Consider the following 18,184-nt stretch of genomic DNA (forward strand, 5'->3'; position numbering starts at 1 on the left):
TACAAAAAGGTTGGCGAAATGATGCCCGAATGAGCCGCTCCTCGCTGAATATCACCGATAGCCTGTTTTACATCAATGGGTCAATCACGGGGCCCGCTGGCATCTGATTGGTCGCCCACGCGACTCACGCGACAACAACTTCCGCGCTAATCTGTTACAACTGACGACATCAAAGGTCCCGCTTCCGTCTCTGACGGTCCATCGGTGAAGATAAGCTTCCGTTTCCGTTTGATAGGAAGGAGTCTCCAGTCCAGGAAAAAGAAGCAAGATTTTAGTAAATTAATTTGTTTCCTGGTGGCAAAACGCTTCCCCCAAAATATCCACTGGGAAGGGAGGAAAACATCCGAGTCAGCGCTCCACTCCAGCTCCCTCCGTTTGTCTATTGACTTTTTGATCACAGGTGATCAACATGACAACAGAAAGCCGTCCATTATCAGCAGCAGGCTGTGGAGAGCGGCAGATTGCGTTCAAACGCTGATTAAATCTGAGGGACCCGTGAGGACAACCGAGCAAACAGCTCAGCGATGCTTAGGTCATACGGTTTAGACGCAATTCTGGAGTTTTTCTTGATGGCTTTTGCTGACTAAAGTTAAAATTCTGCGAGCACAATGGTGCCAAACCAAAGTATTTACACCCGGTGCAAATGTTTGACCATTGTTGTCAACAGACACTTCATCCAATCTGATTGGGCTATTGTGAAAATATGAATGTGCAAACTTCCTTTCTGTAGATGGGTAGACATGCCTCATATACAGCATGCAGCTCTGACTGATGGGGTGTTGGATGTGATCGCACAATGACACTACCGGTATATAAATACTTTAGCAAAGGCCTGTAATCTTAACATAAGCCCTTCAGATGTTCAGTGCGACTCTTTAAGACTCAAGAGATATAGAAAAATAATCTGTTTGGGGAGATTCTGGGGGAAAAGAGAGTCATCCAAAGTGCCTGATTTTGTTGCAAGCACCGAGAAGGGCTGACCTGAAAAGCCACTAGGACCTCATTATCCTCTGTATGCTCCTCCAAGAGTGTCCAGAAGTGCAAAGTGTCAAGCGCTTGAAGGCACAGCCAAGAAAGAAAAGAAAAAAAAAAAAAAACATACCATGAGGCCAAAATGAAATTCAGTTGACTGGTCAGAATAGGACTGCATAAAATGCCTTGCTGTGTTCTACTGCCATCCCACTGAGAACCTATGAACCCTTTTCACATCTGAGATCCACTCAAAGATCGGAAGAAAGCACATCTCTTTTCAGTAACATTTCAGAGGCTGCATTTGCTGTGATGATAGTGATAAGTGGGTGCACTATAGGAAATCTTTATGAAAACTGTATTCAAAGGCTAAGACAGAATAGATGTTTCAACCAGCGTGAGGTCCGAAATCCTTTCAGAGCTGACAGAAATGTTTTGTCGTTTGACAATATGCATCCCACAGAAATCATCCAGTTAGCACATTTCTGTTACTGGTTTCTCTTACTGGCCTTTTTGGAGCCGTGTCCATTGAAAGCTGAGTCAATAAGTTCACACATTCTTTGAAAATGGTTAGAAGAGTTTATTAGAAAACAAACAAACATTAAAACAATAGAAAAAATAAAGTATAAGCCTTAGAAAAAAACAAAAAAACAAACACCTTTGATTCTCTAGCATTAAATATCTTGTCATTTTTGCATGTTCAGACACTCACAACACCTCTACAAGCTTGAGTTGCAAACAAAAAAAAGCAGAAGGGTAAAATATTACAATAATAGCACTTTAAAACTGTGAGCTTAGATCCGTGGATGTAGAGTCTTAGTGAGAAGCAGAGAACCACAGGGAGGACGCCTTGCTCACCTCCTTTCAGCTGTTCTGCCCTAAAAAGATAGAACAAAAGGATTACATCTGACTATGTAGGTGAAAAAGGTTCACAGAGAACTGGAGAACAAGAGCAGCAGAACAGTCTGCAGTTATCGACATCTGACCCTGGCCGCGTTTAGCACCACCTTCAACAGAAACCCCACAGGAACTGGAGACAGCAACATCAAGAATTGTCATATTTCACCAGACGTTACTCTAATATGCACGTGAAAACACGTATAACCCTTTGTCCGCATTGATACATGCACCCACATGCCATCAGAGGCTAGAGTTTTGCACGTTTGCCACCAGGCAGCTAAAGTGTGTCTGTTATTTCCAAAAAGAAAGCTGAGACATGGCCTGGTTTGCTTTCTAGTTACGAGCCAAAATGATTGTCCTACATAGCTTTCTGGCCTAGGTCCGGACAAACCGAGAGCCACACGCAGGACTCAACTTGTTTCACGGCGCTTTGCTTTCTAGATACTAAGTGATTTAACCTCTTTTTCAACTAAACTTGGAAAAACAGGCCTTCAGCGGACACAGCTTTCCCAACATGACCGACTGAAACATCATTATTAAACAGATAATTTATCAGTTTCCAACAGAGAACTACTTAAAATTTTTGGTATTTTCCTGATTCTCTTTTTGAAATTTTCAAAATTGAATTTTTTCAAGGCTCTGAAAATGTATACTATTGCTGCTTTTAGTTTAAATAAAGATTCAAACAAATGAACAAACTACAGATCGCCTCTAAATGTGCCGAGTTTAATAAATATCTTAAGTAGGTAAAGTTGAACTGTTCTCTGCATCATTTAGGATGGAAACAATGCATAAATGCAGACAAGGACACATGTACAGATTTTACAAATGATGATTACACCAAACTATAATCTTTAAATAACTGTAACGTAAACATTCTTTAACATGATCAGAGTTTATAGCAACATCTGATTATTAATCTATGACTTTCTGTTTCCTCGTTGTATAAACATGATGTACAAGAGAAGTCAATTTCTAAGCCATCAATGTTAAGGTACCTTTCACGCGACCTTGGATAAAACCCATTGACTGCCTTCCGTTGGTCGCCTGACATTTCGCCTCTCTCTCAAACAATCCGTGCTAACAACATAGCCAATTTTCCCCCAGCTCCCTTCACAGTGTCATGGGGGGAGCGTCATCGCTTACTGGTCCCTCTTGTCTGGTCAACTCGCCGTGGCAGAGATGGATTTTACCGAGAGAGTCACGGTGCTGTATGTAATGTGGAAAGCAGAACAACGGCGTCGGCGCCCCTGGGTCCACCAGAGATGTACCCAATTTGGTAGAAGCTGCTGCCCCGCGTCAGGGGACAGATCAACCCCCCCCCAGGACACGAACTACAGCGGTCTTCACTGAGTAAATCCATCATTGCTCAACAGAAATATAGCCTAATTGTACTGTCTAAATATGTAACGCACAAAATAAAAAGCATTTTTGTGCTTAAATAAATGGGTGATGAGCCCCCCTTAACGCAGTTTTGCTTAGCTCTATTCGCCCAATGCGTGCCGTTCACATTGCTCTAAACGTATCCTTCACTTCGTGACCATGAATTCGTTCCTAAATGCGCCTTTTCACAGGAATAACATATAAATCACTCGCTCCACTCGCCTTGTTTGCGTAAGGTGTGAACGCACCTTTAAGGCCTGTTTACACTACACTTTTTTAACCGAGCCGAGACCAGTCTGAGCTTGGATCAGTTAACCAAGCCAAGACGACCGTTTACACATCACGCTATCCCGGTTCCTTGGTCGCTCCTCGCCTCCTAGTGGCGATCTGCGGTATTACCGCTCTCTGGGATTGAAGGCAGAAGCAGTAAAACAAAACGGCTGCGCCCGTAACATTCAGGATGTTATGATTAGACAGAGTCGGCTTTTGGGACGTGGATAAGACAAACAAACGTCTAATAAGGATTTACAGACGCAGGAAACAACAGACACTGAGGTTCATCACACTGCTAAGCAGAATCATCTCTGGAAATCGTGTGGCATGGTAAGGAAGCTAGTATTATTATGAATGTCTGAAATTTGTCTGAATGGAGTGTGAATCGGGACGTGCAGCCAGACACGGCAGTAAAACCGCGGACAGTCAGCTGACTGTAAGGGGATGACGCGGTCTGCTCATGAGCTCTTTATCAGATAACCGGGCCAGAAAAAAAACAGGCCGAGACCTACTCAGGAACTGGTCTGCAGTTAGCACGGTCCGGTTACGTTTAGCGCGGTCCGGTTCAGTCTGCTGACCATTTACACACAAGAGTTATCTCGGTTACCGAGCTCGGACTGGTCTCGGCTCGGTTAAAAAAAGTTTAGTGTACACAGGCCTTTAGAGAACTGCAGCAAAGTGTCAGGGGGTCCCCAAGTCTCCATATTTAGTCTTTATTTACACAGCCCTTTTCATGCACAATGAGGCCAACCCAAAAAGGATGAAAAGTAGCAAGTATTTAAATAAGGCTAAGCGTGGAAAAAGAATGAACAAATTTAGCGAAAGTGTGAAGTTAACAGTGGGGATGGTAAGAAGGACTAAGGAGACGGTTGTGTTAATGCTGATGAGGAGATATTAGAGGTAGACAGCAAAAATTTACAAAGCATATGTTAAAAAATATTAAGGCCGTTAAAAGTGGCAGCACAAAGAATAAGAAGGAATTAATGATTAGCATAGGAATTAAAGTAATTTCTGTGTGTCAACTAGTTTTTGTGGATCGATACCAGGAAAAAAGAAAATCATAAACGTAGCCATGAGGATGTTGCTAAAGTCTAGTGGGACTTTAACTGGAGCCATGTGCTTTGGTCAGATTCAGCAAATATCAAGTTTTCCGGAGGAAACCTTGTGAAAAATAAGGATACGAGTATGGAAAAGTGCCTTACTGCCGCTGATTTGACCACTAAACTGAAAAATGGGTCATCACTGGAAAAAGGTACTGAGACAATCAGCTGGATAATAGACTAAACATACGCCCAGATACACACAGAAATGGTTTCTCAGTCACAACATTAACCTTCTTCAAGTGTAAAAACAAAAACTTCAAGCGGTTTGAACAGACAAGAGCAGCAAAGAGGACCCAGGATTTTGTACAATCTAGAGTACAAAGTTCCAGGTTCTTTCAATAAGAACCACACGTGTCAAATCTCAGAGAAGACTAAAAGCAAAAAAAAGACCCATCGCCTCTTTGTCGATGGGACTTTTTTTTATTCTTATGTAAATAATAATAATAAAAAACATTGTACCAACACCCTAACCTTCAATCAGTAATTTCTTAAACATAATTATTTCTTGCCTTGGAATATTTCCCCGCTGTACAGATTTATATTAATGGTTGCCGTTTTTAAATACTTTTTGTGAGATGATGCAACTGCAATAAAGGTTTTACACACATTCAAAAGTGGTGCCAACAAATCCACCCCGTCTGTATCTAGAACCCATGAAGCTAATTTAGGTCAATATTTAACATTGGTTTAAGTTTTGTTCATTCTTTGTTTTTACAAGACATATAAAATCACGAGTACCAAAGACTTAACTGGGGTTCTATATAGTCCTAACAAGCTGTCAGTATCTTACCTTTGGGTCTGGAGAAAAACACTAAAGCAGAACTGTGAAAGGCGTTTTATCTATAAACATTTCAGCAGTACTTTTTTTTTTATCTTCAACAAATTAAAGCAAACATAATATAAACAATGTTGATCTAATGGGTAAACATAAAAACAAAATCAAGAATGATCAAAAAGCCAGATCATCCCCACCTTTTATCATTCAGCCAAGCAAAGAGATGAACATGACGACGCCCATGAACTGTGTGAAGAGGATTAGTGGAGTGAAGAAGGACCAAACTGGCCACAGTGCAATATTAAAGCTGCAAGAAAAACAAAAACAATTGTAATCAAAATTAACAGATCTGCCATTAATTGGCTTTCAAACTTTTGACAGGCTATAAAAAGGAACTTATAGGTTTAAAGGAACCTATAAACTCTAAAAACAGACAAAAATACTACATTTATTATAGTTAGCCATTTAACCTATTAATGTAGGCATCTAATTATTTCAATTTAGATTAAAATATCAAGGGTTAAACAAGGTATAATGAATTACCATACCAATAATTTATTTAACTATATGATCAATAAATTGAGCTTTGAAAAGAATCTAGCCACTAAGTATAAAATTACTGGTGCATCTCAGTAAATTAGGACAAAGTTTATTTATTTAGGTTTTCCAATTCAAAAAGTTTTTCCATGGTCGATACGGTTTAAAGGTCACATAGTGCCAATCCAAACTTTTTTAGAAACGTGGAATTAGAAAGGATATTTAAAGGAACTGCACCAATCTTGACTCTGTACAAAATAGATAAAAGGTGAGAAAAGTTTTGATCTGGATTAAAAACTACTGTCTAAAGGCATAATTTATTAAAATTTTTTTGATTACAAGATCTGAAACTGAATTTAAATCCGTTCCAAAACGGGCTGTACGATTTTTCCAAAAATCAAAATTGCGATATATTTCAACCATAATTTCAGTTGCGATTCAATTTTGACTTTTCCCAGCACTGAAGGAGCTATAAGTAATAAATTACTTATAAATTAAATATTCCCACAAAGGTTGGTATATAAATAAGATTAAATATTAAATGTGGTACTTGCAAACAAAAACAACAGACTCCTGTTGGGTATGTAAAAGTTAGCAAAAAACATGAAATGCAGAGGAGCAAAAGCTCAGAGATGAAGGAAACAAAATGCTGAGGGAAATTCAATCAGCAAAAAATGCTTAGCGAACCTCCATCATTAGTTCTGAGTCCATCCACAAAGTACTACCTATTCTTTCTTTATTTTTTAAATTTCTATCCTGGTTATCTGATTTAGTTTGAGGGTTGTGCTGTGGAAACAATGGTAAGGGGGGGGAAATGGCCACAGAAAACTACCTTGGTTCCTGAAAAAGGTTCCTGCAGTGGAAAGACATCTTAATTTATTGAGATGTACCTTTAAAAGCTCTTGAGGTGATGATCAGGTAATAAACCCCAGTGGAGCCCCTTGCCACTAATAAATGTTTGTAAAGATTACAATAATTGCAGAGAAAACAGCAAGTTACTACAATTAAGAGAATACATTGGCATCCTTATTATATTAAACTGCTTTTTAACCATTGCACCACCCTGGGTTCTAAAATGCATAACAATTTAAAGAGGAAATCTATTTTTTTCCTGGAAAATGCTTTTGTATGGTAACATCCGAAATTGGCCCTTGAACGTTAGACGCTTTTGCAATAATAAGGATTACGTTAAACATACACTTGTGTTGCTATTTTGTATTTCTGTTTTTTGGGTGTGTTTTACCTGCATGACGCAGCAATAAAGGCTGCAGTGGTAATGGGAGGAATGGCAGGGTACTCTTGGTCATAATGCTGAATGCCTTTGAACCACTCCAGGTACACAATGCAGAACATGGCGAGAGAGAGGCAGATCCCAAGGAGTATCAGACCGATGTTAAACCACCAGCTGAAAAAAAAAAAAAAACAAGTAAAGGTGTGTTTATTCCATCAGCTGTGGAGGTATAATAGGAAAATAATAGGGTGTCAAATCACAGTCTACAAGTGGGCTCATGTATCAGTGGTTTCCTTTGTATGAAAACTGGAAAAAAAAAAACTGTTAGACAATGACTGAGCACCTTTGAACACAGAGGTTCTTTCTTACAATTAAACAATGTCTAAATGTCAATTTTAACCCACAACACACAGTATACAAATCCACCGCATTCTCTCAGTTCTATAATCACAACAGAAGGCACAGATTCAAAATGTGCCATTACCTTTATCCTGCACAATTCAACTGGAAAACTAATATATCTCCTTATTGTTTGAAAAATGTAGGAGCTTGATGGACAGAATTTCTAGGCGCAGCTAAGGTGTTGAGGGGATCCGTTTTGGTGGCCTTAGGATTGCGTCTCTGCTATTCGCGGATGACGTGGTCCTGTCGGCTTCATCAGGGCGTGATCTACAGCTCTCACTGGAGCGGTTCGCAGCGGAGTGCGAAGCGGCTGGGATGAAGATCAGTGCCTCCAAATCTGAGACCATGGCCTTCCACAGGGTTTAGGAGTGTGTTTCTGCAAATTAAACAAGATCCGTCTCCCAGAAGCACATCTATGAGGTCAGACACTGATGTTGGACAGGATGGCCTGGATCACAGTCTCCCCTTTAACTCATCCCAAACATGTTCAATCAGGGCAATCAGGTAATGTTTAGGGCTCAGTGCAGGCCAGACCTGGCAACCAACGAGAGCGGGCGATCTCCAGTGTGCCATCTACTAGCTGGGCGGAGTTAAACTTGTAGCTATCTCCTTTAATAACTGTCTCCTTTGTGCCAATGCAGTATACATAATGCTGTGTGTTACCGACTGACACATTCGGACAATGAGATTCTATGTAACCTCTTAGCAAACTATGGCTTTAGCTAAAGGATGTACATCTGGAAATACAGAATAAACACTACACAAGGTCCACTTATATTTATTTCAAAATAAGAAGATTCACTGTACGAGATTGAAAAGGGGACCTGCAAAGACTGAACGCTGAAATGAAATTAAAAAGTTGAACAGTGCCCACATCTAACCAAACAGGTTTTTTTTCAATATTTCTCCACAGGATGGCACAATGAAGGTAGAAAACAGGTTTTATAAGTCATTATTTATCATGTTCTATTTTTTCACAAAAACCTTGCAGTTTGACAGAGGTGTGTACATTTTTGAGATTAGATGTAGTTACCCAAATTAGCAAGTACAACTTTTAACAAAAAGGGTGTTTTTCTAACCCCGGGTTATGACTGTCTGAGGAACAGTTTATAACTGGGTGAGACCAGAATACGGTGTTTCTCAGAGAGCTTTGTGGGAAGTTTCCTGAAGTCACACGGAGGGGAGCACGATGTGAAGCGACATTATAGGAGGAAGTCGCACAAGAACGTAGAGCTGAAAAGGCCTCTTGCCGAGCTATTAACTCATTTTCACTCGAACCCAAAAATACCTGTCAGTGACTTTACCCAAACGTTTAATAACATTTTCTAATAAGCTTTAAAAAAAGTGTTGATGTTTAAAAGCTAGTAAACATTTTTCTAATACACCCATAATGATTTTCTTTACATTTTTAAAATATTAATAGTTTTATTAAAGGGGAAGTCCGGTCAACAAGGAAAAATCAGGGTATCATTAGCTATAACTAAAACTAATACGTTTGTGGTTATTTAATGAACTTATCTTTAATCAATAAGAAAATAAAAACATAAATTGTCGTCTGAATCACTGTGTATGGGGGCTGACATTACTGCCCATATTTGGGCAGTGAGGGGCGTTTGACATCACATCCTGGGGCGTGGAAAAGCGGAAGCGGCGACAGCATTTCTCTCCGCTTTCCATGCAAAGTCAATAGGAGCCGTTCTATATAGCTGCGATCATCAATCATTTTTTCGGATTTCCAGAGGACTTCACCGCTGACATTCCCAAGAGCTTTTGCTGAAGCAACAATGCCCACGTACATGGCCATCGGATGTTCCAACACAACTGGTAAAAGTGGATAAAACATTGCTTATTTCAACTTCCCGATTCATGAGCCACCGGGCTCATTGCTGGATTGCCAACTTGAGGAGAGCGGATTTGCCATCTAACTTCTGGCCAGAGAGAATACACGTCATATGCAGCGACCATTTTTAAAAAGAATATTTTGAACATGACATGAGAGCGAGGATTTTCGGTAAGTTATTTTTTATTTTAGAATTTTTATTTAGAATTTGCGGGGATGGTCACCGAGCAGAGGGGCGGAGGGATACCACATGTGATGTGGTATCCCTCCGCCCCAGCATGTGCTGGAACGCTCTTATATTTTAATATTTATACAATAATGACCACCTGCCCTTTTTACTAGAGGGCAAATATATAACTTAAGTCACTTCAGTGATCTCTCCTCCGCTGTGTGTGTGTGTGTGCGCCAGTGTTGTAGTCAAGTCACTATGCCTCGAGTCCGAGTCCAGGTTCGAGTCACCAGTGTTCAAGTCCGAGTCAAGTCCAAGTCATTAAAAAAAAAATCCGAGTCGAGTCCGTGTCGAGTCCACTACTCATCCGAGTCGAGTCCGAGTCGAGTCACTTATTGATCCAAGTTCGTTGTAGGAACATGCCGTGACGTGTGATGTATGACATGAATCAGTAACATTCCATTGCACTAATAACTCTTTCGCTGTAGTTACCCTGGTTTTACTCGGTAAAACTACTGCTTTTTCCAAGTCTAAGACGTCTCCTAACCATGGTTTTTAAAGGTATACTATGCAACCGGGGTTGATTTTCCAGCGAGGCTCCCCCCAGAGGGCGAAAGTAAAAGTGCACTGTCGTAAAGATGCTCAGCTGTTCTGGTTTCTCCATCAAGCCAGGCGCGGTTGTTTTGAGCTTAGCAGACAGGCGAACGCAACGAAAAGTGGAAAAAACGGCAGTACAAACAATGACTAACACAGTGAAGGTATGAACATCAAGCTTCCCGCAGCGCTATCTTGGTGAGGCGGCCGCCGTCGCCGCCTCGCCAAGCCGCCGCCGCCGCCTCGCCAGTTTTATTATTATTATTATTATTTTTATTTTTTTTATGTTGGCGAGACGCTACCGCCACCGCCTCGCCAAGCCGCCGCCGCCTCTCCGCGGCCGCCGCGGTAGCGTCTCGCCAACATAAAAAAAATAAATAGAAAAAAATAAAAAATAATAATAATAATAATAATAAAACTCGATATGCTTGCATGTTTATTTGACGTTAACACGCGGTTCTTTGTTGTTGCTTTCGCGCGTGCATATAGTGAATGGCAGGGCAAAAATACATGGAGTTCTCGCTGTAAAGCGAGACTTCTCTGTGTGCGGGCCGTGAGCTCTTGCAATTGCAAGTGCGGTATTTCCCCCACAGACCCCCAGTGCGGCCGAGAAAACCTTTGTTCGACCTGAAATGACTCATTTAATCATCCAAAACGGTATGGAACACATTAATTAACTGAAAAATGTTGCATAGTATGCCTTTAAATATTGTTGTTATGGAACGTGCAACAGCGACTCGAGGTACGCTGATAGGCCGCATATGAAGGATGTTAAAGCCGCAAGCGGCGTCGATCGGCCCTCGCAGCCAAGCGCACTCCGGCCTATTGGCCACCGCCGCGGTGCCGGCCGACGTTTGGGGTTCGCGCACCGCCGGCCGCCCGCCACCGCAGATGCTGTCACGCATTTCCCTCGCCCGTCCACCGGGCGATTCCCACAAACGCGTTCGGCAGCGTTCCCCCTTTACTCGCAACAAATCTGGTGTGGATCGGTCGATGCAGCGAGGAGATACAGCCGTTGGATAATGATAATGCATTTGGCCACCGGGCCGGACTAAATTGTTCGGCGGGCCGGAAAATTTATACCGATTCCTGGACGGTGACTACAAACAGAAAAAAAAAAAAACGTCCGATGACGCAATGAATGCCGAGCAGAAGAAAAACATCGACTTACCTTCCTATCAACTCGGCCCGTTTCCCAGTCTTTCTAAGCCCTCGACACTCAAGCCATCGTTTGAGCTGAACGTTGGTATGTTGTTCCACAGTTCTACCAGTAAAATGGGCGCCTGGACATTCTTTTGTGAAAGTTTAACAGCTGTAAAGTCGGTCATATCGTTGTATCTGTTGCATGTGTAATGGCTGGCTGCTACGTGCGCTCTCACACTGTTTGCCCAACCTTAGCGGCAAGGGGCATTGCTCATGAGATGGTGACGTCACGTGCGCGGTACGACATTTAGATATTAAAATCATACATCAAATAATATTCTAATGACATATTAAAATTATAGCCTAATGATATAAAAAAAGTCGAGTCTTTTTCTCAATCTCCGAGTCAGAATGATCTGAATGTAGGAGTCCGAGTCCAAGTTCGAGTCATCAGTGCTCAAGTCCAAGTCAAGTCACGAGTCTTTAAATTTAGCTAATGACTCGGACTCGAGTTCGAGTCTCGGACTCGAGTACTACAACACTGGTGTGCGCTCCGCTGCAGCGCCGGCAAAGCTGCGGCGGAGCGCGCACACACACACACACACACACACACACACGCGTGTATACATATATACTGTAGGACCCGACTGAGTTTGCACTGGAATTAGGTACGCTGGATTCCGTCAAAAGTCCGGTTTCTGTCAAGAAACTCTTCTAAAAAAATCCATATTGCTATCAGATGATGATAGCTCCACGGAACTCTCATCACTGTCACTAAGTACTTCATCACTCTCTGCTTCGTACAGAGCACCAGTCGTCACCATGTTGGAAAATAGTGCGCCGTGACAAACAGAGCGTTGAAACTTGCTCAACTGCGGGTCCGCCGAGTGACGTCAAAAAATGGGAGGTGACAGTAATATTCTTGACCAAGATGGATTCCTCCACATAAACATGATTAAATGAAAATTATTCATAATTAAAAAAACGTATAATTTTTTGCACAGTATGTAGTAGTTTTATATTTAAAGTACTTTCAGCAGTTTGAATTCTGATTTTGACCGGACTTCTCCTTTAACCTTTAAGCAACTTTAAAAAAAAATCTTTTTATGAACTCTATTCATTGCTGTGCACTAACAGGCAAAGCAGAGACTAATTCATGCGATGTTTGATATGTTAAATTAAAATGTATGACGTCGTCATAGTGTTGGTTATGTGTTCCCCATTGTCCCTAACAAGCATTCTGCTGACCCACATTTTGTCATCTGCGCTCTGGTCAACCTATCTACATCTGGAAATCTGAACCGATTTCAGGAACCGGTAAAGACAATATTTCTGTCATACCATAACAATGAAATCTAATAATTAAAACAGGGCAGCTGAATGCGTTTTGTTGTACAGCAATGTATGATGATGACAAAAGCATTCTGCTCATTCTATTATGTTTTGAACTGTAAAGCTGAAGAGGTATAGGGAAATCACAGAACACAAAGCATACAGAATTGTCTCTACTATACATTCATGTGCCACCTCTGACAGGCGGCACATGAATGTATCCGGAAAAGGTTAATTATCTTGTTTAACAGATTAGTTCTGATCATGATGTGTAAATGTTTACCTTTTTAGGTGTGATTCTCATGTTCTGATTAATTATAGGGAACAAATCACCTCTCTGACTTATTATTGCATCCCTTTAGTGCTACAGTTGCATAGTAAATATACGTCCAAAGAGAGCTTTTACTTATGCTACTAATAGTACATGTTTAAGAAGATTTGTTTTTGTTGTTATATGACTACACAACTATCTGTTCACTTTCGTTACAATAGCATATCGGCCTCATGCTATACAACTAACTGGCTTCACATTATACTATGTTTATAACAACATTATCTTAAAGGTGACATGAAATATTCACTTTTTGCAACATTCTTGTACTTCTATTTTGGTCTCTATTACTTGTAGAAATACTCCAAAGGCTACATAAAACATTCAGCTGTTTTTCGGACAGGAAATAAATGTTTTGTTGGTGTCTAGGAAACAAGCCATTTAAAAAAAACTCCCAATTATTATGTCACAATCGGCAACCACAGCTGAGCCCAACCATTCACCTAACAACATTACCTCATTCTGAAAGGAGCTCTTAATAGGTGGAATTGGAGAGGTGAAATATCATTATCCGAAAAAAAAAATTCATAAAAAAAAATTAATTAACATGTTTTGTATAGACCTCTCCTAAATGTTTGAAATTTAGCATAATAGGTCACCTATAGAGTCCACGATAATACTGACTGAAATGTTATGTTCACTCAATATAATTTTATTTGACTTTTACTACAGTTAACCTTTAGTTAGTGAAAATCTGGTTTACCTTTTGACATCATCACTCTCCATAATGACATGCAGAAAATCTGCATAGTAGGTCACAGCTGCCGATGCCACGATCCAGAAAACGGAGTGTCTGTTGATGCGAGGGAGGGGTTTCAGATCTTTTTCATCCTGACCTGAAAGGAAACACACACACACACGTCAGAGGTTTGAAAAGTGTGGCAACTTACACATTCAAGAGTAATTATGTCGCACCAAGAATTCTATGGAATACAGCATTAAGTACTGTTACAAACTTTTGTCTTCAATCGTGCATTTTATGCCATTTCTTTCCAGAGCAGAACGAAAAGACTAACTTCTTCAGCTATCTTTAAAAACACAAACAGTATGCACAAGTTTTAACTTATTGCGGATTTTGACTCCTTGTGGATCTAATCCACCTAGGGTCACAACTATACATACAGAAACAATCATATTCATACAAACCACTATAATATTTGCTTGAATGTCTGTTAGGAAGTGGAAAAAAACACTGATTTTTGTAGCTTCTGTTATAATCCTAGCTGGTTATTTGACCAGTGTTCCTGTCAGAATTGACAGAATCTATTTAGAGTGGTTGTTTCCAGGCACGGACTTGACTTGAAAGCACGATCCAACATTTTGAAAGCTTCTGAGATCAGGCCCCCTCCAGATAATTCTTTTTAGCCTGCTTTATCTATTACAAAATTAGTTGTATAACCTTTTTAGAACGATTGTTTTGTGGGTACATATGATTGTGTCAAAGTTTCTGAGCCAAACTGCCACCCTCACAAACAAAAAGAATGTTTGGAAGAGTCGTGTTGAGGTTTTCAAACCTAAAAACGCTGTCCGCCATCGCACACAGTGGTTGTAGGCGGTCTCATTGGCGAGGGTGGGGGGCACCAGCTTAGATAGTGGTAGGGGAAAACGCTGCAGCTATAAATGAGTTTGGTCCAAGTTTTAAACATTAGGACAATAATACCAAATACACACCAAAACTGTTTTTTGGGAGGTGTCAAATAGGGTACATAAGGCTAACATTCAGTTTCTGGAGTGGCTTCTAGCTCAACCCAATTGAAAATCTATAGACTATCCTTTAAAAGCCAAGTATGTACCAGGAAACACACCAATTTTAATGAACACGGACCATTTTCCAAAAGAGTGGTCAAATATAAGGCCAGCATTATGCCAGAAGCTTATTGGTGGCTACAAAGGAGCCTGAAGTTTAACCTGTGCGCCTAATTCTAGTTGTACAACCATGCCGCACCAAAAAACAACAGTCATAAATGTAACAATACGATAATAAACAATTAAAAGCCCATGATATGACATTCAGACTGATGATATGATGTAAACTTCCAACCAGAGCCGTATAGTGACAACATTTAACAGATTTATAGCTGCTTGAAATTTTCAAAAAACAAATGTATTTTATGAGAAGTATCAGTGTTGCATCCATTGATCTGTTACCATCAAGGAAAACTCAAAAGGAAATACTGGAAAACTATGAGGAACAGAGTATCGCTTTTACAAGTGAATATGAGCTCTATCTTGCCTTGGCAGAATGTGCAAATCTCCTTTCTGATTTAAGCAGCTTTGAGGTGAAACCGATAGGTTTCTTTGAGATAATCTTGCCTTTCGGAAAGCTATTAATCTCTATAATTTTCTGGCTGATTAAACGTCTCTGAGCCTGTTTTTGGCTGCTGAAGTGGTTAGGCATGCTTGACTCCTCTGTGCACAGTTCCTAATGCACTCGCTGGCCTAGACAAGATGCTGCAATAATATTTAGTGTCAAAGAAAAACAGAATAATTTTTAAAATCTTTGCATTTAAATCATACTTGCATAGACACTGAATATAACCCTGAAGCCCAGGAATGTACGAGAGTCGTTTCCCTACCATGCATCCGAGCTTACAAGGCTTTTGATCGCAGTCAAAACAATTATGACTTGCTGGGTTTATGCAAGCAATAGCTTCAAACATGGACAACTGTGCTTTCTTGAAAAAGAGATACTATTAGGAAAATAAATTAGGTACATCAAGTAATGCCATCTGTTTAGCAATATAGTTAAGGGTTAGCGTTGAATTGGCAACAGCTTTTAAAAGAATAATGAGTTAAAAAACCATGTGAAAAATGGTCACAAGCACTAAGTTGCTACAAGGCAAATAATGTGAGATTACAAATGCGGGAATCAGATCAAAGGTGAAATGTCCGTTTATGTACTGCCTTGCTAAAGTATTCCTTCCACTTAGATGTTTTCACATTTTGTCAACCACAACCTTCTATATCATAGACCAACACAGAGTTACCTCATAATTCAAGCAGAACATTTTTAAGAATAAAATAAAATAAAAGAAAAACTAGTGTGTAAGAGTACAAGGACTCTTTTACTTTGTTACCTTTAAATAAAGTCCCTTGCAACCTAGTGCCTGCATAGCTTCAACCAGTGTGTAATGTATAGAAACGGTTCTATGAATCCCCCGAGGTTTGGTAAAGAGAAGTAGTAAACAACCAGCATGGTGATGGTGGAGACCAAAGAGAGAAAAGAGGGAGATACAGCTGTGGACAAGTTTAAAACAGGAAAAGAAATTCCCTAAAATGTTGAACTCCTCACTCAGCTCTGTACAATCCCTCACCCAAAAACAGAATGACCGTAGGGCAAATGTAAAATGCCCATCCACCTCATAGGACAACCATTAGTTATAGACTCCGTAAATCTGAAACATGTGGAAAAGCTCCCCTGGTCAGACCAGACCAAAACCAAAGAGTTTGTCCTAACATGCAAAACACTGCGTGTAACCCTGGACGTCACTCTGAACACACGGTGTCCACTGCGAAGCATGGTGGAGGCAGTATCATGCTGTAGGGATGTTTTTCTTCACCACGGACAGTGAAGCTTGTCAGTTTATGTGAAGATTAAATCAAAACGAAATAAATAGAAAGTGATCCTGAAGGGAAACCAGGGCTGCAAAAAGGTTTGGTACTGAGGCAGAGGTTTACCTTCCTCCAGGACAACATGCTAAACATACAGTCATGGTTACATTGGAAGAGATGACATCAAAGCACAATCAACAATTTGTTACAGTGGCCCAGACACAGTTCAGACCTAAATCCACAGGTAAAGGGGGAGGAAGGCTCGAAAATTAAAGTTCACAGATGCCCCTTATCCAATCAAACTGAAGCTGAGCTACTTAAAGAAAAAGAATGGGCAGACTGATCTAGCGAAATGTGGCTCAGCAAAGTACAAAGTGATTCAATGTCGCCGAATGGTTTTCCATCTGCTTTGTAAATATATACTACCAGTACTTTGGGTCGCTCTATCATGTCAACTCCCAATAAAATACACAGAAATGTGTAGTGGTTAGGGGGCGGCACAATCTGAAAAGGTTCAACAAGTGCCAAAGCTTGTTTATAAGGCACTGTAGACGTGATCCATCGCACTGCTTGCAAATATAGCGATCCCAACATGATCAGAGACGTTTACCGTAGCTTTACCAACGCAATCCGGACAGCCAGTTTAAAAGATGTATCGAAAACTTCCTGGAATCCTGCCTGTTGTTCTTTTAAGCCAAACATTTGCATGCTTTGTGACAAATAGATAAAGAGTATGCAAGAGCTGCCAAAGGATTGTTTATTTTAGATACAGTACACTGTACTGCCCCACTGTACTGAGTACAGTCTAACTTGATTTATTACCCTGAACGCTAATGGTGTGTAAGCACCTGACTGCCATACACTCATGAAATGACTTGCTTTTAGATGTCCATTAATAGAGGCAGTAAATTAAATGACCTACAATAGTTTTTTTTTCTTTATATCCCTGCATGCATGTACCTGTTAGATCTATTTTTCTTCTCTCTTGTTAATAGCTCTTATAGTCTTGCGTCTACTCCTTCGCTCGTGACGGAATAAACAAACAGACAACGGGCTGCGGTGTGAACCGCTGTTTGCTCTCGTCCAACGTTCGCAGCTCGGAGCGCAACAGTAATCTAACCGTAATCTAACCGTGTCAGTCGCCATTGGATGCTGACGCTTACTCTTTTCGCCGTCCACGGCCGCCGACGTCGTCGTCTGCATGAGCAGCTCTGCATCTCTTTTAAATCTGTTCCTCAGCGTCGCCAACTCGCTGTCATTAAACATGTTTGCTGCTCCTCGGCTCACATTAGCCCGAATAGCGGAAGGCACTTCCTGTTGGGACGGCGCGTCGCTTGTCTATGACGCAATATGAGGGGACAGTTGTAGATTGTTTTGCATTGTTTTAATGACTGACAGAATATAACCAAGTTATTGCACATGATGCGTTAACAATAGGAAAATAAGTACCTAATTGAGTGCGGTCTACATATTCAGAATTATGAAAACCATTTCATGTTTCTGAAGATAAACTTCTCTATTATTTTTATCTAGGAACATCTCATCTATCATCACCTGAATATGCCTTATTATATATTACTAATTGCATAGTGTTTCTCCTCTATTGTACAGCTTAACCTTACATTTGGCTTCCCCTCCCTCCAAGTTGGG

General features: G+C 40.6%; 1 protein-coding gene across 1 annotated transcript; it reads right to left on the minus strand.

Moving 5' to 3' along the window:
• Window positions 1-1,770: 1,770 nt before the first annotated feature.
• Window positions 1,771-17,870, minus strand: tmem128 (transmembrane protein 128). Its single transcript, XM_012862127.3, has 5 exons — window positions 17,698-17,870; window positions 13,686-13,818; window positions 7,184-7,345; window positions 5,601-5,710; window positions 1,771-1,847 (listed from the first exon to the last, which is right to left on the minus strand). The coding sequence occupies exons 1-4, from the start codon at window positions 17,798-17,800 to the stop codon at window positions 5,611-5,613; spliced, it is 498 nt and encodes a 165-aa protein (XP_012717581.2). The 5' UTR covers window positions 17,801-17,870; the 3' UTR covers window positions 1,771-1,847; window positions 5,601-5,610.
• Window positions 17,871-18,184: the final 314 nt, after the last annotated feature.

Source organism: Fundulus heteroclitus, chromosome 20 (genome assembly GCF_011125445.2).
Source record: "Fundulus heteroclitus isolate FHET01 chromosome 20, MU-UCD_Fhet_4.1, whole genome shotgun sequence".
In the NCBI taxonomy this organism is placed as follows: domain Eukaryota; kingdom Metazoa; phylum Chordata; class Actinopteri; order Cyprinodontiformes; family Fundulidae; genus Fundulus; species Fundulus heteroclitus.

What these genes read in the sequence shown, in the direction of transcription:
- tmem128 (XM_012862127.3), bottom strand. Translation starts at nt 17,800, where the DNA reads ATGTTTAATGACAGCGAGTTGGCGACGCTGAGGAACAGATTTAAAAGA. An exon ending in GGCCGTGGACGGCGAAAAGA is followed by an intron (nt 13,819 to 17,697) that starts GTAAGCGTCAGC and finishes GTTTCCTTTCAG; the next exon opens with GTCAGGATGAAAAAGATCTG. An exon ending in TTTATTGCTGCGTCATGCAG is followed by an intron (nt 5,711 to 7,183) that starts GTAAAACACACC and finishes TTTTTCTTGCAG; the next exon opens with CTTTAATATTGCACTGTGGC.